The 16596-nt window shown below is 44.1% G+C and overlaps 1 protein-coding gene across 1 annotated transcript in view; it reads right to left on the reverse strand.

Moving 5' to 3' along the window:
- The window catches only part of TDRD7 (tudor domain containing 7), a 144407-nt gene that overhangs the window by 80908 nt on the left and 46903 nt on the right, over positions 1 to 16596 (reverse strand). The window contains exon 7 of the mRNA XM_065406055.1: positions 7985 to 8202. Coding sequence (XP_065262127.1) covers positions 7985 to 8202 — 218 coding nt within the window. The remainder of the gene's footprint in view (positions 1 to 7984; positions 8203 to 16596) is intronic.

Here is a 16596-nt window from a genome sequence, read left to right on the forward strand (position 1 = left end):
TTTTAGATCCTTGATGATGTGCTAGAGAGATTTTAGTTGGGGGCTGAAGGTGATGGCTAGTGGTGTTCTGTTACTTTCTTTGTTGGGCCTGTCCTGAAGTAGGTGACTTCTGGGTATTCTGCTGGCTCTGTCAATCTGTTTCTTCGCTTCAGCAGGTGGGTATTGTAGTTTTAAGAATGCTTGATAGAGATCTTGTAGGTGTTTGTCTCTGTCTGAGGGATTGGAGCAAATGTGATTGTATCTTAGAGCTTGGCTGTAGACAATGGATCGTGTGATGTGGTCTGGATGAAAGCTGGAGGCATGTAGGGAAGTATAGAGGTCAGTAGGTTTCCGGTATAGGCTACCACTCTGAAACCTGTCACCATGCAAGGTAAAGGAGTGTCTCCTGTTTGTTTTAAAGCTGTTATTTTATGATGTCCAATACCCACCCCACATGGGAAAGAGAACCCTATCAGAAAGGCCACACACCCACGTGTAAAAGGAAGGGCAAAGCAAAGTGGCCCTAGAAGAGGTGCCCCAAATGCCACAGAAACAGAGCGCTCCGAGTCCATGGGACAACAAGAGCCCTGGGATGTCAAAGCACCTCTACTCTGAAAGCTGTTGTGAAAGTAAAATGAATTATATTAAAGAAATAGAATGAATTAAAGAATGCTGTATGTACCTTTAAGTAGAAATGAGAAATGCTGCAAGCCAGGGGGCAGGAAAGAAGACATTAACTGCTTAATGAATCGCCCCACTTAAGGGCAATTGGTGAAGCATTAGCCTTAGATCGATAAGAGTTAATAAGGAAGCAGGATATGCATATTGTGCCCCATGCAAATTTTACAATTTTGCTCTCTCTGTCCCTTTGTTTAGTTCGCACCCTTTTATCTGTATAAATAAGACTGTTTGAATCTTGCATGGGGGCTCACATTATCTGAAGGTATTAGCAGAGCGCTGTGCTAATAAAACAGAGTGGTCTGACAAACTATGAGTCCTGAGTCTAACTTTGACAATTTGGAGGTTCCATCGAGATGGCAACCGTCTTCACTGGGGCCATGTGATTCCTGACCATTTTTGTAGGATGACCGTGGCAGCCGGCACCTGGGCATTTGGCCCGAGTGGTCCTCCTCCTGAACGGAAGGGCGCACGACCACAGTGAGGTCTATGCCATCAAACCTGTTGGTTCCCACTCTGTTCTGGTAGGGATCCTGGGATCTGACATCAGGAATCTGGTCAGGTAATTATTTCTGTGTTTTGTCCGGACTGAGGACTGTCCTGTCTCTGTGTCTATCCGTCCTCCTGTGGAGTGTTTGAGTCTGGGTGCCATCTCCATCCGGAGATCGGCCGACCAAGGGGTTCCTGTCCCCACGGTCTGAGTGAGTGAAATCTGCACAATCGCAGCCGCACCTCACCTTGGGTGAAACCCTTGGTGTGAAAGCAAGGGCGATTGAGGCAGTAGCCTGTGGGCTCCTTTTTTGTGTCGCACCGGGCATCGCTCTGACGAACCCGAATTTCCTTCTTGTGTGATTGGTGTGTGTAAAGTCCTCCTGTATTGGTAACCAGACGTCTAAGTCGGGACAGTTCCCTAAAGGAACGCCGGCTCAGTTTTAGGAAGTGTCCGGACTCCTGTAAATTTCTGGAAAAATGGTCTAGGCTAACTCAGGGAGATCCCAAAACTCAGTGGCCACTGTTAAAATCTTGGAAGAAGGACCGAGTGGAATCTTAAAAGACAAACTCGGCCAATCTAAAACTAAATTGGAAAAGGAGAGGTTAATTGTTTCATGCAGTGGTGGGAAGAGGAAAATCGTAGGTGGACAAAATCAAAACTCGCCTCTCTCAAATATTCAAGTAATAAGTTAAAAGCTTTATTAAAAGCCTCCTCTCCCACCACCAGACCAAGCGCTCCCCTTTACCCCGTTCTCCGGGGGGGAAAAAAACAACAACACCACCACAACAACCCCGGATCGATCCCAACCCCCCTCCATACTCCCATCTCATTGTAAAAAGGACAAAAAAGCCCCTTGTTCTGTTCCCCTTCATTGTCTGCCTCAGAAACTGATTCTTTAGTGTTCCACTACCAATTCAGTAAGGAGGGTGGGCTCCTCAACTAGCCCCCACCCTTCTGGGTCCCTTTCCTTAAACATTTCTTTCAAAATTGTGAAATGACCATATCATCACTCACAAAAAACGGTTCATTGGAAAAAGCAGGATCGGGCCCAGACAAGCAGGCAAGCAACAGATAAAGAAACTGAAAAATAGGTTGGAAGCCCTAAGGGCATAGTGTCAGGAGTAAGTGCAAGTATGAACCGCTGGAACAATACTTAAAATGGTGAAATCTAAGTTGATAAAGGTGTCATTTTGGGAGATAAACAAGTGATTAAAGAAAGTGAAAAGTTAACTCTACAGAGGCTGAAAAGAATTAAGCAGTTAAACCTTGTAAAAATGTTAAAAAGGACCTTGTTAAAAGAATCCTTGGTTTCTTTGCAGCCATTCTAAAGGAAAAATGGGCCCTTTTCCAGAGGAATGTCTGTAAATAATCCAGGTAAAGAGACTATCTAATTAAAATAATTTGACTATGAACAATTTAGTCAAATTTGCTAAAAGAACAAAAAAAAAAAGGGGGGGGGGGTTCTATTGGAACTTAACTGCCCCAAATGTATAAAAGGTAATGTAATCTATGTACAGCTATGTAAAAACAAAGCAGTGTAAAAGGGATGTTAAGGAAAAGAAAATGTGTATGTATCTGTCTATTTGTGGAAATATGTGAGGTTTGTAAAACTCCTGTTTTGTAGGTTTAAGGTAAATTGGTTTTGTTTTGTTTATAATGCCACTAAAAATCCATTTGACTCTTTAATTCAAAGTTGCAAAACTGACAGACCTTTTTGCCAGACACAGGTAATCAGTGTTGGTTGGCTTTGAGATTTGGTATTTAACCCTTAAGGGGTAACTTGATTCTTTACAAAATTTAAATGTTTTCAAATAAAGACCAAGTCATGACTGCAGCAGGGCAGTCAAAATCAGAAGAATAGGGAGAGATTCTGGATTCTTTTTGTTTGTTTTTGTAACAAAATAGCAGATGAGAGCTGTAGTAAAAGAATAAAGACAGTGCCCCTCTGAAGCAACAGCAGGGGTGAGGTGCACAAAACAAAAAGAAGCAATGTTAGAAACACAGCCTTAAAATGGCTCTGTGTAATCAGACTGTCACTTTGATAAGGGTACATAAAACTAAGAACAAAAGAAACAGTTACACCTTATGTAAAAATTAATATGGCTAATGTTTTAAAAGTTAAAGTATAGAAGAAATGTGCAGACATATGCAGTGTATATTATAGAGGGGGTAAAAGAAATACAAACGAAACATGCTACTTAGTTAAAATCCTATTAGGGCTCCAAAGGAACCACAATAGATTGTGTTTTCTTTTTCAGATCTGTGTGTGTTTTGGAAGCAAGAGTTAAAAGTAATCAAAACTCTGGTAAAAGTTAATTGTGTTCCTTTTAAGACAGAGTCTCTGAGCTCTGCTGATGGCTTTGAATCCAAAAGCCAAGCCTGTGTTGATGCAAATTACCTAACTGATAAAGGAAGTGAGAGAACTGCCAGCACAAAGAAGTTGCAGATAAAGAACATACCTGGTCAGCAAACAAATTATCTAAATAAAAGGCACAGTATAACAAGATACCTTTAATTAAAATAAATTTAATGTTAATAAGTACCCCTGTAACAATGTATAGTGTGTATGATTTTTGGAAAAATCCTTTGTGGTAATGATGCTTTTCAGCTGTTACCTGTGAACAAACTTAAAGCTTAACACAGCAGGAAGGTCATTGTAAACTTGGTCTGCTGTAAAGGAAAAACTGAGGTACACCACCTCATGGATTTAATGACTGAACAGTGGGATAATTTCCCCATAACTCTTAAAAGATAGAAGCCATTGAAACCTGGCCTGCCTATAGAACAAAAACACAGGAAAATATGGAGGTAATTCCTCTTGTTTTGCCTGCAATCAGCAAGGCTATTTGTGAAAGAAAGGAATATTTTAAGCAATAATGAATGCCACCCCAAAAGGGGTAGAAAAATGTTATTTTTGTCTTTCAGAAAAAGCTAATACCAGCTACAGGACAACCTAATACAGAAACAAATAAAAGTGGGTATGATTATCCATGCCTGTTGCTCCAAAGCCCTGTAGTAAAGACATCTCACTAGGATCCTGTATGTGGGAGAAAATGAATAATGAGACCAAAGTACTGTATAACGGGCTATGTGTATGTGTTAATTCTTGGGGAAAAGTGTTTTAAAAGAATGGAGGTGTTAGCAACCTTCCAATAGACAAATGTAAGTACTGTGTTTACAAAAGGTAAAAAAGGTAACATAGTTCCTAAAACAAACAAAAAGGCAATGTGGGAAACCGAACCATTCATATTATACATGCAAATGGCAACATGTTAAGAATTGCCACTGCAGACATAACAGCTTACCATTAGTATAACATTTTCTGAATGGTCTCCCACAATTACTGGCATACTAATGTTACTAACCCTAATTGTTTTTGGTTTTAAATTGTATGTGTTTAATTGTAATGTTTGAAATGTGCTGTTGGATAAAACAAATGTATGCAAAGCTAGAGCCACAGGCCCAAATCACCTCCCAGTATTTTCTATTACGTGGACTAAATAAGAAGTGACACTGGCAATTAATAATCTTAGTGTCAAAAGGGGGATATGCAGGAGCAGGATTTTATAATGTCCCATAAGAATTAATGTATGATTTGATTTCATCCTGTCAGCCACCCTTTTTGAATAGCAGAAAGAAATGACAGACCAGAACAATCCGTATGACTGATTATGGTCACCCTTTTGTTTTAGAATAAAAGTTATAATGTCTATGGTTTCCTATATGTATTACAAAGTAGGCACTCTAGTTAAATATACATTTCTTTGTTTTAAGGTTTAGTAAGTAAGAAACAGGATTCTCTATTGTGTCTATGTTAAGTAGATTAGAGGAACATTGAAGGCCTGGGTCTCAATGTAAATTGTCTTGGTTATTGATTGTAAAACTTAGCAAGGTTTAATTTGCAATGCCTTTTTGCTCGATATAAAATACTACTGTTTGTATTCTCAATATGTGTGAATAAGGAATGTATGCATCAGGAAAAGATAAGGTGTGAAGGCCATTGTTATAGCCAGAGTCAAGGAAGTAGTAGTAAAGAGACTTAAAGGACATCAAAGACTCATCAGATACTGCTTATTACCCAGACGGCTGTTAAACGGTCTGGCATCGCAGCATGGATACATGCTTCGCAGTGTAAGACGGCACCACCCCCAGCAAACCAATCATCACCTCAGGACCACGCAGAGTCAATTTTGACTCCAGAAGAAGACGTAGAGGAACAGCCTGCAATACCTTACCATCTACGCTCTTGTAAGGGTTGCCAGAAGCAGACGACGACCTAAAGCAAGGCCCCAAAAAAAGCAGTAGTGAGCCTAGCGCCTGCTGCCTGGTGGACGTAAAACCGTGACCGCAGTTCCCTCAGTTGAGGCTGTCAGAACCAGAAGGGCCTTGCCTCCAACATGCACCTCTGGTGGCGCCTGTTCCTTGGCTGCTGGTATCTTAAGGTCTGGGGAGTCCACAATGACAGTTCTTTTATCCAGCAGCAAGTGTGGATCGCTCAGACCCTTAATATTTCTAATTGCTGGGTCTGCAGCCACATCCCAGCCCACTCTCAAGCTGGTGTTCCTGTCCTGGCAATCCCACTCAATTCCCCAGACCTCACTGGAGGACCTCGTCCGTTTAACAAAACATGGAACAATAATGACACTTGGGAAGCAGTGGGCATAAATGTATCTAAATGGATAAGTGTGGTGGAGGGAAAAGGACATTGGTGTTGGGTGTGTAATGGGACAGGGCTGGATCTGGGAAAAAGCCGTTGCCTTCAGCATATTGTGGCCAATGGTGTATGGGATTATTCGAATAAAACTAAAAAGTGATGGGCTGGGTATGGGGATATGAATTTTTTCTTGATCTGAGGATCAAACAGAAAAATCAATTTCATGTTCCCCCTACAGTAACCTTAGTGAAAACAATACAATCTTTCAACACCATGCAAAAAGGCTCCTAAGGTTACCAGCAGTAGTTGAAATAATGGCAAATGAAACCGGAGAGAGTTTAAAAACCCTGACCAAAGAAACAGCGGCGATCCAACAGATGGCCCTTCAAAACTGCCAGGCATTGGACATAGTGCTGATGGCCAAAGGAGGGACCTGTGCTCTCATTGGAAAAGAATGTTGCGTGTTTATACCTGACGACACCAATGAGGTAATAGATCGCGCTAGCCACTTAAAACAAATCACATATCTTCCCCATAAAGAGCCGAGTTCTTTAAGAAGTGGCTAAGTAACCTGTTCAATTTCTCTGGCATAGGAAACTGGTTGTTTCAGGGAGCCCTGACTATCCTGTTTGGAATCCTAATGATTTTTGTATGTTTTCAGCTAATCTCCTATTGTATCCAGAATTGTGTAAGGTATGCCACCCAGGTGACTGCCCCAAAACAGAGTGCTAATATGATGATGTTAAATATCACTGATGAACGAAGAGATAAAGAACGATTAATATGTGGAATCCAGTAATTGTTGGTCTTTGTGTAAGCTTGACCAAAAGGAGGGATTGTGAAAGTAAAATGAATTATATTAAAGAAATAGAATGAATTAAAGAATGCTGTATGTACCTTTAAGTAGAAATGAGAAATGCTGCAAGCCAGGGGGCAGGAAAGCAGACATTAACTGCTTAATGAATTGCCCCACTTAAGGGCAATTGGTGAAGCATTAGCCTTAGATTGATGAGTTAATAAGGAAGCAGAATATGCATATTGTGCCCCATGCAAATTTTACAATTTTGCTCTCTCTGTACCTTTGTTTAGTTTGCACCCTTTTATCTGTATAAATAAGACTGTTTGAATCTTGCATGGGGGCTCACATTATCTGAATGTATTAGCAGAGCGCTGTGCTAATAAAACAAAGTGGCCTAACAAACTATGAGTCCTGAGTCTAACTTTGACACTGTCCTGACGAGCCTTACATCCTGTGCAAGAGCACAGAGACTGCCCAGAACCTAGACACAATATCCACAGGCTGCATTAGCATCTTCCCAGAAGGTTGCAAGTAATATACACACACACACACTTACTTGAATTTTGCCAGCCGATATATCCCAGATCCTCCCGATATAAGGAAAAGAAGAATATTTCCCCCTTAATTTATATTCTCTTTCTTTTTCTATCATATATTCTGTTCTCGTGTCAGATAGAAGAGAAGGTAGGAGGCCTAAATACCTCAAAGGGAAGGAAGGAACAAGCCCAAGAAAAACATTTGAAATCAAGGGTAAAACTAAAACTCTTGCTGTTCAACCAGTGAGGCAGATCATAATTGGAGAGTGTAAAGGGAGCCACCAGACAAGCTATGTTCATATTAAAAAGTCTGTTATCCCTTTTGGTTACTCATTACTCTAGTTAAACGACTTTGACCATTTCAAGTATTATTGTTTGCTAATTCTCCCCCACCCACAATATTCATCTCTTCACACTGCTTCACTGCCCTGATGCAAGTTGACTGTTTTTAAATTGGTTCATGAAATAAGATGTACATTTATCAGAACTATAATGTTCTATTATTACCATCATGATAATCAGGAGGATTAGTTGTCATGTTTATGCCCAGTGGGACTTGTCACTTCAGACAAAGCAGAGGAAAATGCTCTCTCAAAAGTTGCACTTTTTCAAACAGAGCTAAATATTCATTCACAAATCTCCTAGTGATCAATAGCCAGAAAAGTTTGAGTACAAGAAAACATTTCTTTGAAAAAAATCTGTATCACTGCCTTTATGTCAAAAAAGAAAAAGCTAAATGTAAGAACTATTAGAAAAGAGGTTTGTCACACAGATGCTATACAAAAGATTGAATATTTCTATTAAAAATATTATTAGCTTCTGTGGGAAGACCACCAAAAACTTACCGTGCAAATATGAGGCCAGTATTCAAACTGTTGGAGTAAGGCTGTATTAAGTTCCTCTTCATATATCTCTCTGTAAAACTGTGGCATCTTCGATAACCAGATACCATTGCTGTACTTATTCAAAACTTCTTTAACACGATTCTGAACTTCATTTATGTTAGAATTAGAAGGGCCAGTGGGGATGCTGTGTGCTTCTGAAACTGGCTCATTCAAATTATCTGTAAAGATGGAAAAACTACAATTTTCAAGTGGCAGTGTTGTTCTACAATTTCCTTTTAAAGAACAGTAGCATTTAACTTCAGAAAGGGGAACTACATAAAAATGAGGAAGCTAGTTAAACAGAAATTAAAAGGTATAGTTCCAAAAGTGAAATGCCTGCAAGCTGCATGGAAACTTTTAAAAACACCATAACAGAGGCTCAAATTAAATGTATACCCCAAATTAAAAAACACAGTAAGAGGACCAAAGTGCCACAGTGGCTAAAACAACAAAGTAAAAGAAGCACTTAGAGGCAGAAAGGCATCCTTTAAAAATTGGAAGTTAAATCCTACCGAGGAAAATAGGAAGGGGCATAAACTCTGTCAAGTCAAGTATAAGTAGGCAGGCAAAGAAGGAATTTGAAGAGCAACAGCAAAAAAATTTTTAAATACATCAGAATCAGGGAGTCTGCTAACAATTGGTGGGGCCACAGGATGACTGAGGTGTTAAAGGAGCACTCAAGGAAGACAAGGCCACTGCAGAGAACCAAAATGAATTCTTTGCATCAATCTTCACAGCAAGGGATGTGAGGGAGATTCCCACACCTGAGCCACTCTTTTTAGGTGACAAATCTGAGGAGCTGTCCCAGACTGAGGTGTCAGAGGTGGTTTTGGAACAAATTGATAAACTAAACTGTAATAAGTCACCAGGACCAGATGGTACTCACCCAAGAGTTCTAAAGAACTTAAATATGAAATCGCAGAACTAACAACTGTGGTATGTAACCTATCATTTAAATCATTTTCTGTACCGGGTGACTGGAGGATAGTTAATGTGATGCTAAATTTTTTTAAAAGGCTCTCGAGGTGATCCCGGCAATTACAGGCCAATAAGCCTAACTTCAGCACCGGGCAAACCGGTTGAAACTACAATAAAGAACAAAATGATCAGACACAGATAAACAAGATTTGTTGGGGGAAGAGTCAACATGGCTTTAGTAAAGGGAAATCATGCCTCACCAATCTATTAGAATTCTTTGAGAGGGTCAACAAACGTGGACAAGGGTGATCCAGTACATATAGTGCACATAGATTTTCAGAAAGCCTTTGACAAGGTCCCTCACCAAAGGCTCTTAAGCAAAGTAAGCAGTCTTGGTATAAGAGAGAAGGTCCTCTCATGGATCAGTAACTAGTTAAAAGCCAGAACACAAAGGGTAGGAATAAATGGTCAGTTTTCAGACTGGAGAGAGGTAAATAGTGGTGTCCCCCCAAACAATCTGTATTGGGACCAGTGCTGTTCAACATATTCATAAATGATCTGGGAAAAGGGATAAGCAGCGAGGTGGCAAAATTGCAGACAATACAAAACTACTCAAGATAGTTGAGTCCAAAGCAGACTGTGAAGAATTTACAAAGGGATCTCACAAAACTGGGTGACTGGGCAACAAAATAGCAGATGAAATTCAGTGTTGACAAATACAAAGTAATGCATATTGGAAAACATAATCCCAACTATACATACAAAATGATGGGTTCTAAAGTAGCTGTTACCACTCAGGAATGATCTTGGAGTCATTGTGGATAGTTCTCTGAAAACATCCACTCAATGTGCAGTGGCAGTCAAAAAGCTAACAGAATATTAGGAAGCATTAGAAAAAGGGATAGATAAGATAGGAAATATCATAATGCCTCTATATAAGCCCATGGTACAACCACATCTTGAGTACTGCGTGCAGTTCTGGTCGCCCCATCTCAAAAAAAAGACATATTAAAATTAGAGAAAGTACAGACAAGGTCAACAAAAATGATTAGGGGTATAGAATAGCTTCCCTATGTGGAGGGAATAAAAAGAATGGGACTTTTCAGCTTGGAAAAGAGATGAGTAAAAGATAGGATAGAGGTCCATAAAATCATGAATCGTGTGGAGAAAAAGTGTTATTTACTCCTTCACATAACACAAGAACTGGGGTCACCCAATTAAATCAATAGGCAGCAGGTTTAAAACAAACAAAAGGAAGAGGAGGTTACTTACCTGTAACTGGAGGTTCTTAGAGATGTGTGGTCCCTATCTGTATTCCACATGTGGGAAGTGATCAGTGCAGCAGTAGCTGCGGGATGCCAATGGAACCAAGCAGCATCTGTCATTGCTGCATGTTATGGTGTAGTGTGCTATGAACGTGTGGCCAGAATGCCACATTGCTGCTTGACAGATGTCCTGCCAGGACAGATCTGCAAGTGAGACTGAGGCGGCGGCTTGCACTGTTACCCTGCGGGGAGGCGGTAGATTGGAGCATTTGTAGCATTCAAGGATGCACCCCGAGACCCATTTGGAGATTCACTGGGGCGAGGGGGCTTATCCCTTTGCCCTTTCAGCAATGGCCACAAAAAGATTAGTCGATTTCCAAAATGGGCAAGTCCTGTGGACATAGAAGGCTAGTGAGCATCAAACATTGAGGGAGTGCAGGACTCTGTTAGTGGGGGAGGTGTGCATCTTTGGGTAGAATACTGCCAAGTGGATCAATTGACTGAGGTGGAACTCAGACACCACTTTAAGAAGGAATTTGGGGTGCAGCCGTAAGAACACCTAGTTCTTGTAGAATATGGGGGGTGGGGGGAGGAGGAAAGAGCAAGATCTGCCATCATGGCTGCAAGCTCACTGACCTACCTGGCCAAGGTAATGGATACCAAGAATGCCACTTTCATTGAGAGGTGGGAGAGGGAGCCTGTTGTCGGTTCAAAGGGAGGTCTTGTGAGGGCAGAGAGAATGAGATTAAGGTCCCATGGGGGTGTGCACCAGTGGAAAGGGTTTGAGTAAACCTTTTAGGAAGCGGACAGTGGTAGGGTATGTAAATATAGATGTGTGGTCCATGGGGCTAGAAAGGTGCTAAGTGCTGCTAAATGCACATGAAGAGAACAGAGCCAGACCCAAGGTCTTGAGGACGCAGTCGAGAACAATGGGAATGGCCATCATGCTCAGTGAATGGTGGTGGCAGTGGGCCCACACTACGAATCATCTCCATTTAGCTTGGTAGCAGGTCCTAGTGGAGTCCCTCCTATTTGGGTGAGGATTTACCAAACTGGGACAGAGCATGCACTGTCTATGCTTGATGCCCATCCAAATACCAGGCTGTGAGGTGAAGAGAGTCTGGATTGGGATGACTGAGTCTCCCCCGATCTTGTGTGAGGAGATTTAGGAGTGTGCAGAGTGCTGTCTGGACGGAGAGTCTGAGGAAGTATGTGAACCAGAATTGCCGGAGCCAGAAAGATACTATGAGGACAGTGGCTCTGTCCTGGTGAATCTTGCGTAGCACTTGCAGTAGGAGGGGAAGGGGGTGGGAGGGGGAAAGCATAGCAGAGGTCACCCATCATGGGAAGGAGGAGAGTGTTGCCTTGAGAGCTCTCTTCTAGAGGGCCTTTGGAGTAATAGAGGGGGAGCTTTTGACTCCCAGAGTGACAGAGGTCCATCAGGGGGTTCCCCACTTTAGGGCATCGCGTAGCTCCCACTCGTGGTTGAGGTAGAGGTCGAGAGTTCTGCTGAGCGTGTCAGCCAGGGAATTCTGGACACCCGGTAGGTATGCAGCCTGAAATGTCACCTCATTGCAGATGCACCAGTTCCATAGCCAGACCAACTTGGAGCAGAGAGATGAAGACCTGGAACTGTCCTACTTGTTGATGTAGAACACTGACGTGATGTTGTCAGAGAGGCGCTGAATGTGTAGGGAGCGTATGAGCAGGAGGAAGGCCTTGCATGTGAGAAGGACTGCCCCAAGTTCTAGAATGTTTTGTCACACAGCATCGATGCCCCTTGAGTGGCTTAAGTGGGCTCCCCATCCGGCGAGGGAGTTGTCTCTCATGATGGCAGCTTGTGGTGTGGATGGAGTGAAGGGGGTGCTGATCATGATCTTGGAGGGAGCGGACCACCACGTGAGGGAGGACAGCATGGTCTCTGGGACGGTGACCCTGGAGTCAATATGGTCTCTGTTGGGTTTGTAAATGAAGAAGAGCCAAGGTTGTAGACAGCACATGTGGAGCCATGCATGCAGCATCATGTAAGTGAAGGCTGCCATATGCCCAAGGAGGGAGAGACAGTGGCAGACCATGGTGTGAGGTCTGCAACATAGGCGCGCAATGAGGGCTGTCTGTGCTGCAAAGCAGTCAGGTGAGTTGAAGGCCTGGACCACAATAAGAGCCCAGCTGCACCCCAATGAAATGTATTGTCTGTGTGGGTGTCAACCCCGACTTGCCCTCATTGACACAGCTACCCAGAGATGCTAGAAGACCTGAGACAGTGGATCACGGAGAGTGCCTCCAATCAAGATAGCACCACCAGGAGCCAATTATTGAGGTAGGGGAATACTTAGTAGCCAAGGCATAGCATCTGGACCGTTACCACCGCAAAGACTTTTGTGAATACTCTTGACACTGTCGCTATGCCAAACAGGAGGACCCGAAATTGGTAATGGTGGTGCCCTACCTGGAAATGGAGAAACTTGCGGTGAGATGGGTGGATACCCACATGGGAGTAAGTGTCTTTCATGTCGAGAGCTGCGAACCAGGCTCCCTGGTGCAGGGAGGACATAATCAATGCCAACGTCACCATGCAGAATTTGGACTTCCTGATAAACATGTTCAGTAACTGATGATCTAGAATGGGGCGATATCCTCCACCCTTTTTCGGAATGAGGAAGTATGGTGAGTAGAACCCTCTCTCTCTGTACTGAGGCAGGATGGGCTCTATTGTCCCCTCCCCCTAGAGGAGCAGAGCACCCGCTTCTTGTTGGAGTAGCAAATGATGGAAGGGGTGCCAGGGCGGAGGGTAAGGTGGGGAAGTGATGAAGTGGGAAGGAAAGGAACGCTATGGAGTATTCGTGGTGGATGACCTCCAGTACCCAACTGTCTGTGGTGATCTTACCCCCACTGTGGGAAAATAGGGAATGACAGCCCCCAAAGATGACATGGGGTGCTGTGGGTGGTATCGAGGAAGGCTTGCGGGTCTCAGCCTGTGCATCAAAATCGGCCTTTGGCCGGCAGTTGGGAGAGGGTTGAAGAGGTGGTTGTGGCAGACCATAGTTGTCAGCATGGTGGCTCTTGGCGCAGATAGGCAGGATAGGGTGTGTGCAGCTGTGGGCAGATTGTATCTGCTGTCTGTGTCTAGGGGTCAGAGTATATATGCCCAGGGACCAAAGTGTTGATCTGGAATCCTTGAGAGTGTAGGAATTCGCCAGTCTTGTCGCTGAAGAGTTTATGCTAGTCAAAAGGGAGATCCTCTTTCGTATTTTGGACCTCCCTAGGGAAGCCGGAAGATTGTAGCCACGAGTCCCTTTGCATAACTACTCTGATGGCTAGAGACAGAGGATGTTGGCCACATCCACTGCTGCCTGGAGGGCCACCTTGGTGACCAGTCTCCCTTAATCTACCAGCGCCTGGAATTGCTCCTGGTGTTCGAGCGGGAGCTTGTTCTTGAACTCTGCTAGCATATTGTAGTTATGAAAGTCATACTTGGCTAGCAGAGACTGATAATTAGCAATGCGGAATTGAAGTTCTACAGAGGAACAGACCTTCCTACCCAGCAGGTTTAGCCTCTTAGCAGTCTTGTCTGGAGGGGTGGATTTTTGTGGATGCTGTCTCGCCCATTCTGCAGATGCTTGGACACCCAGGGAGCTAAGGGGTGGATGAACAGGAAAGCTGCCCACTTAACTAGTAAGAAGTAGCGTCTCTCCACTGGCTTAGGTGTGAGTTCACATGAGGCCGGTGTGTGCCGCACCACATGCGCCAGTACCAGGATAGCCTCATTGATAGGGAGGGCCACCCTGGATGGCCTTTGGGGTTGGAGGATGTCCAACAGCAGATGTGAGTCCTGAACTTCCTCCAACAGGATTTCCAGGACCGCAGCCACCCTCTGTAGCAAATCCGGATATTGACGGTGATCATCCGGCAGAGAGAGCTGGGAGAGGAATGACCACCTCATCCTGTGACAAGGATGTGCTGGTCAAGACCAGGGGAGCCGGCAATACTGGTTCAATGTCCTCCTCTTCTTCATACACCGATGGAGCCAGCAGGTGTACAGAGGAACCGGAGATGGTGTGTGGTATCTGTGGTAGAGATCCCAGGGTCCACAGTATGGCCAGACGGTGGGGTCCATCAGTGGCAGCGGGCCCCACAGGAAGTGGTAACAGTTCTCCTCTGTTGGCTCATATGCCAAAGAGTAGGGCGGTCTGGATTGCACATCCGGACTCCGGTGTGGAACCGAAGACAAAGATGGTTCCACATCACAGAATTCTTAGGAGATGGAGGACTGGTCTAGCAATGGTGGAACTGTTGGTATGGGAGGACTGTGGTGTGGTGGCAGCGAGACAGGCTTCTCTTGCAGCAGCAGCAGGGGTTTATCTTCCCCTGTAGGGATGTCATGGGTAAGCAGAGAGCCCGAGAGAAGAGGCAACTGTAAGTAAGGGAGGATTAATTCCACCACTATCAGGTCTGTGGAGCACCAAGGGAAACACTCAAGGGCCTGTCGGTATCTGTATGCCCAGCCAGTCTGGCAGACATGGGGTACCAGCAGAGTGGGTGGTGTTGCATGCACCAGTGAGTGTTCCCGAGGCTTGGATGCTGAGATAACCGTCAGTACCGGCAGATACTGTGCGCGTTTGGCCTTACCCTCCATCTGTGGGACCTTGGGTGCTGGTTTAGCCAGATACACGTGCAATGTCTCACCCGACCTGGCTTGGCTCATGGAGGAAACACTACACTTGTGAGCAGTCCTCTGTGGAGACCTGCTCTTGTGCCTAAGAGAATGTTTTCTGCTCTCATGCCAGGACTTGTCCTTGGCCTTGGGTACTGTCGGTTCCGAGCCATGCACGGTGCGGTGCTCTCTGCTGGTGGTGGCTGCTGTATGCGGCAGGTTGGGGGGTGTCTCAGATCCTGGCCCAGCTGTGCCCGGGGCCACATAGCCTCTACCATAAGGTATTTGTGGAGGCAGAGCTCGCGGGCTTCCCTGGTCCTGGGCAGGAAGGACTTACAGATGGAGCAGAGTGCCACGATGTGTGCCGTACCCATACAGCAGAGGCACTGCTGGTGCTCACTCACAGAATGCAAGAAAAGCCACACTGGGTCAGACCAAAGGTCCCATTGTGACGTTGTGCAGTCTACATGGTTTTATAAAAACATGATAATAAGTGAATATAATGTAACTGGGATAGTTTTATAAAAAATTTGATAATAAGTGACTATAATGCAAATGGGATATGCTTTGTGCAAAAGGTCTCTTGTAAGGTATCATTACAAAGCTCATAAGCTACTGAGTGTGATCATCCTATTTGTAGAAATGTACCACTCTTGTATCTAAAACTAGAAATATAAAATGTAACTCTGAGGGCCTATTGTAATTATGTAAAGTGTGGGCCATTAATGATGGTTTGGAATCTTGATGACTCCCATTGTCTGCAGATGGCTGTTTACCTGTGAGTCTCCCTGTATATGTGTGTGCTGGCAAGTGAGTAATGAAGTCTTGCAGTGACATGTGATCATGTCACCTGAACTGGAATCCATCTTTAACCTGGTGCTTTTCCAGTGAGGGGAGGGGGTGGAAACCCAGAGGGACAAAGGGTTCCTGCCTTATGCAAAAGATATATAAAGGGGTGGAAGAGAACAGAGAGGGAGAGGAGCCATCATGGAGAATCCCCTAGCTAACACCTAAGCTGGAACAAGAGCTGTACCAGGGGAAAGAATTGTGCCCAGGCCTGGAAGGTGTCCAGTCTGAGAAAAACTTACTGAAGCATCTCTGAGGGTGAGATTATCTGTATTTAGTTTGATTAGGCATAGATTTGCGCATTTTATTTTACTTTACTTGGTGACTTACTTTGTTCTGTCTGTTACTACTTTGAACCACTTAAATCCTGTATTTAATAAAATCACTTTTTATTTAGTAATTTACTCAGAGTATGTATTAATACCTGGGGGAGCAAACAACTGTGCATATCTCTCTATCAGTGTTATAGAGGGCGAACAATTTATGAGTTTGCCCTGCGTAAGCTTTATGCAGGGTAAAACGGATTTATCTGGGTTTAGACCCCATTGGGAGTTGGGCATCTGAGTGCTAAAGACAAGCACACTCCTGTGAGCTGTTTTTGGGTAAACTTGCAGCTTTAGGACAAGTGATTCAGACCTTGGGTCTGTGTTGAAGTGGACTGGAGTGTCTAATTCAGCAAGACAAGGTGCTGGAGTCCTGAGCTGGCAGGGAAAACAGAAGCAGGAGTAGTCTTGGCACATTGGGTGGCAGCTCCCAAGGGGGTTTCTGTGATCCAACCCGTCACACCCATCTAGCCCAGTATCCTGTCTTCTGACAGTGGCCAATGCCAGGTGCTCCAGAAAGAAGCAGCATGGGCAGGAGACAGTTTTTGAAGCCCAGAATCCTGGGCA

This window comes from Emys orbicularis, chromosome 6, assembly GCF_028017835.1.
Source record: "Emys orbicularis isolate rEmyOrb1 chromosome 6, rEmyOrb1.hap1, whole genome shotgun sequence".
Lineage (NCBI taxonomy): Eukaryota > Metazoa > Chordata > Testudines > Emydidae > Emys > Emys orbicularis.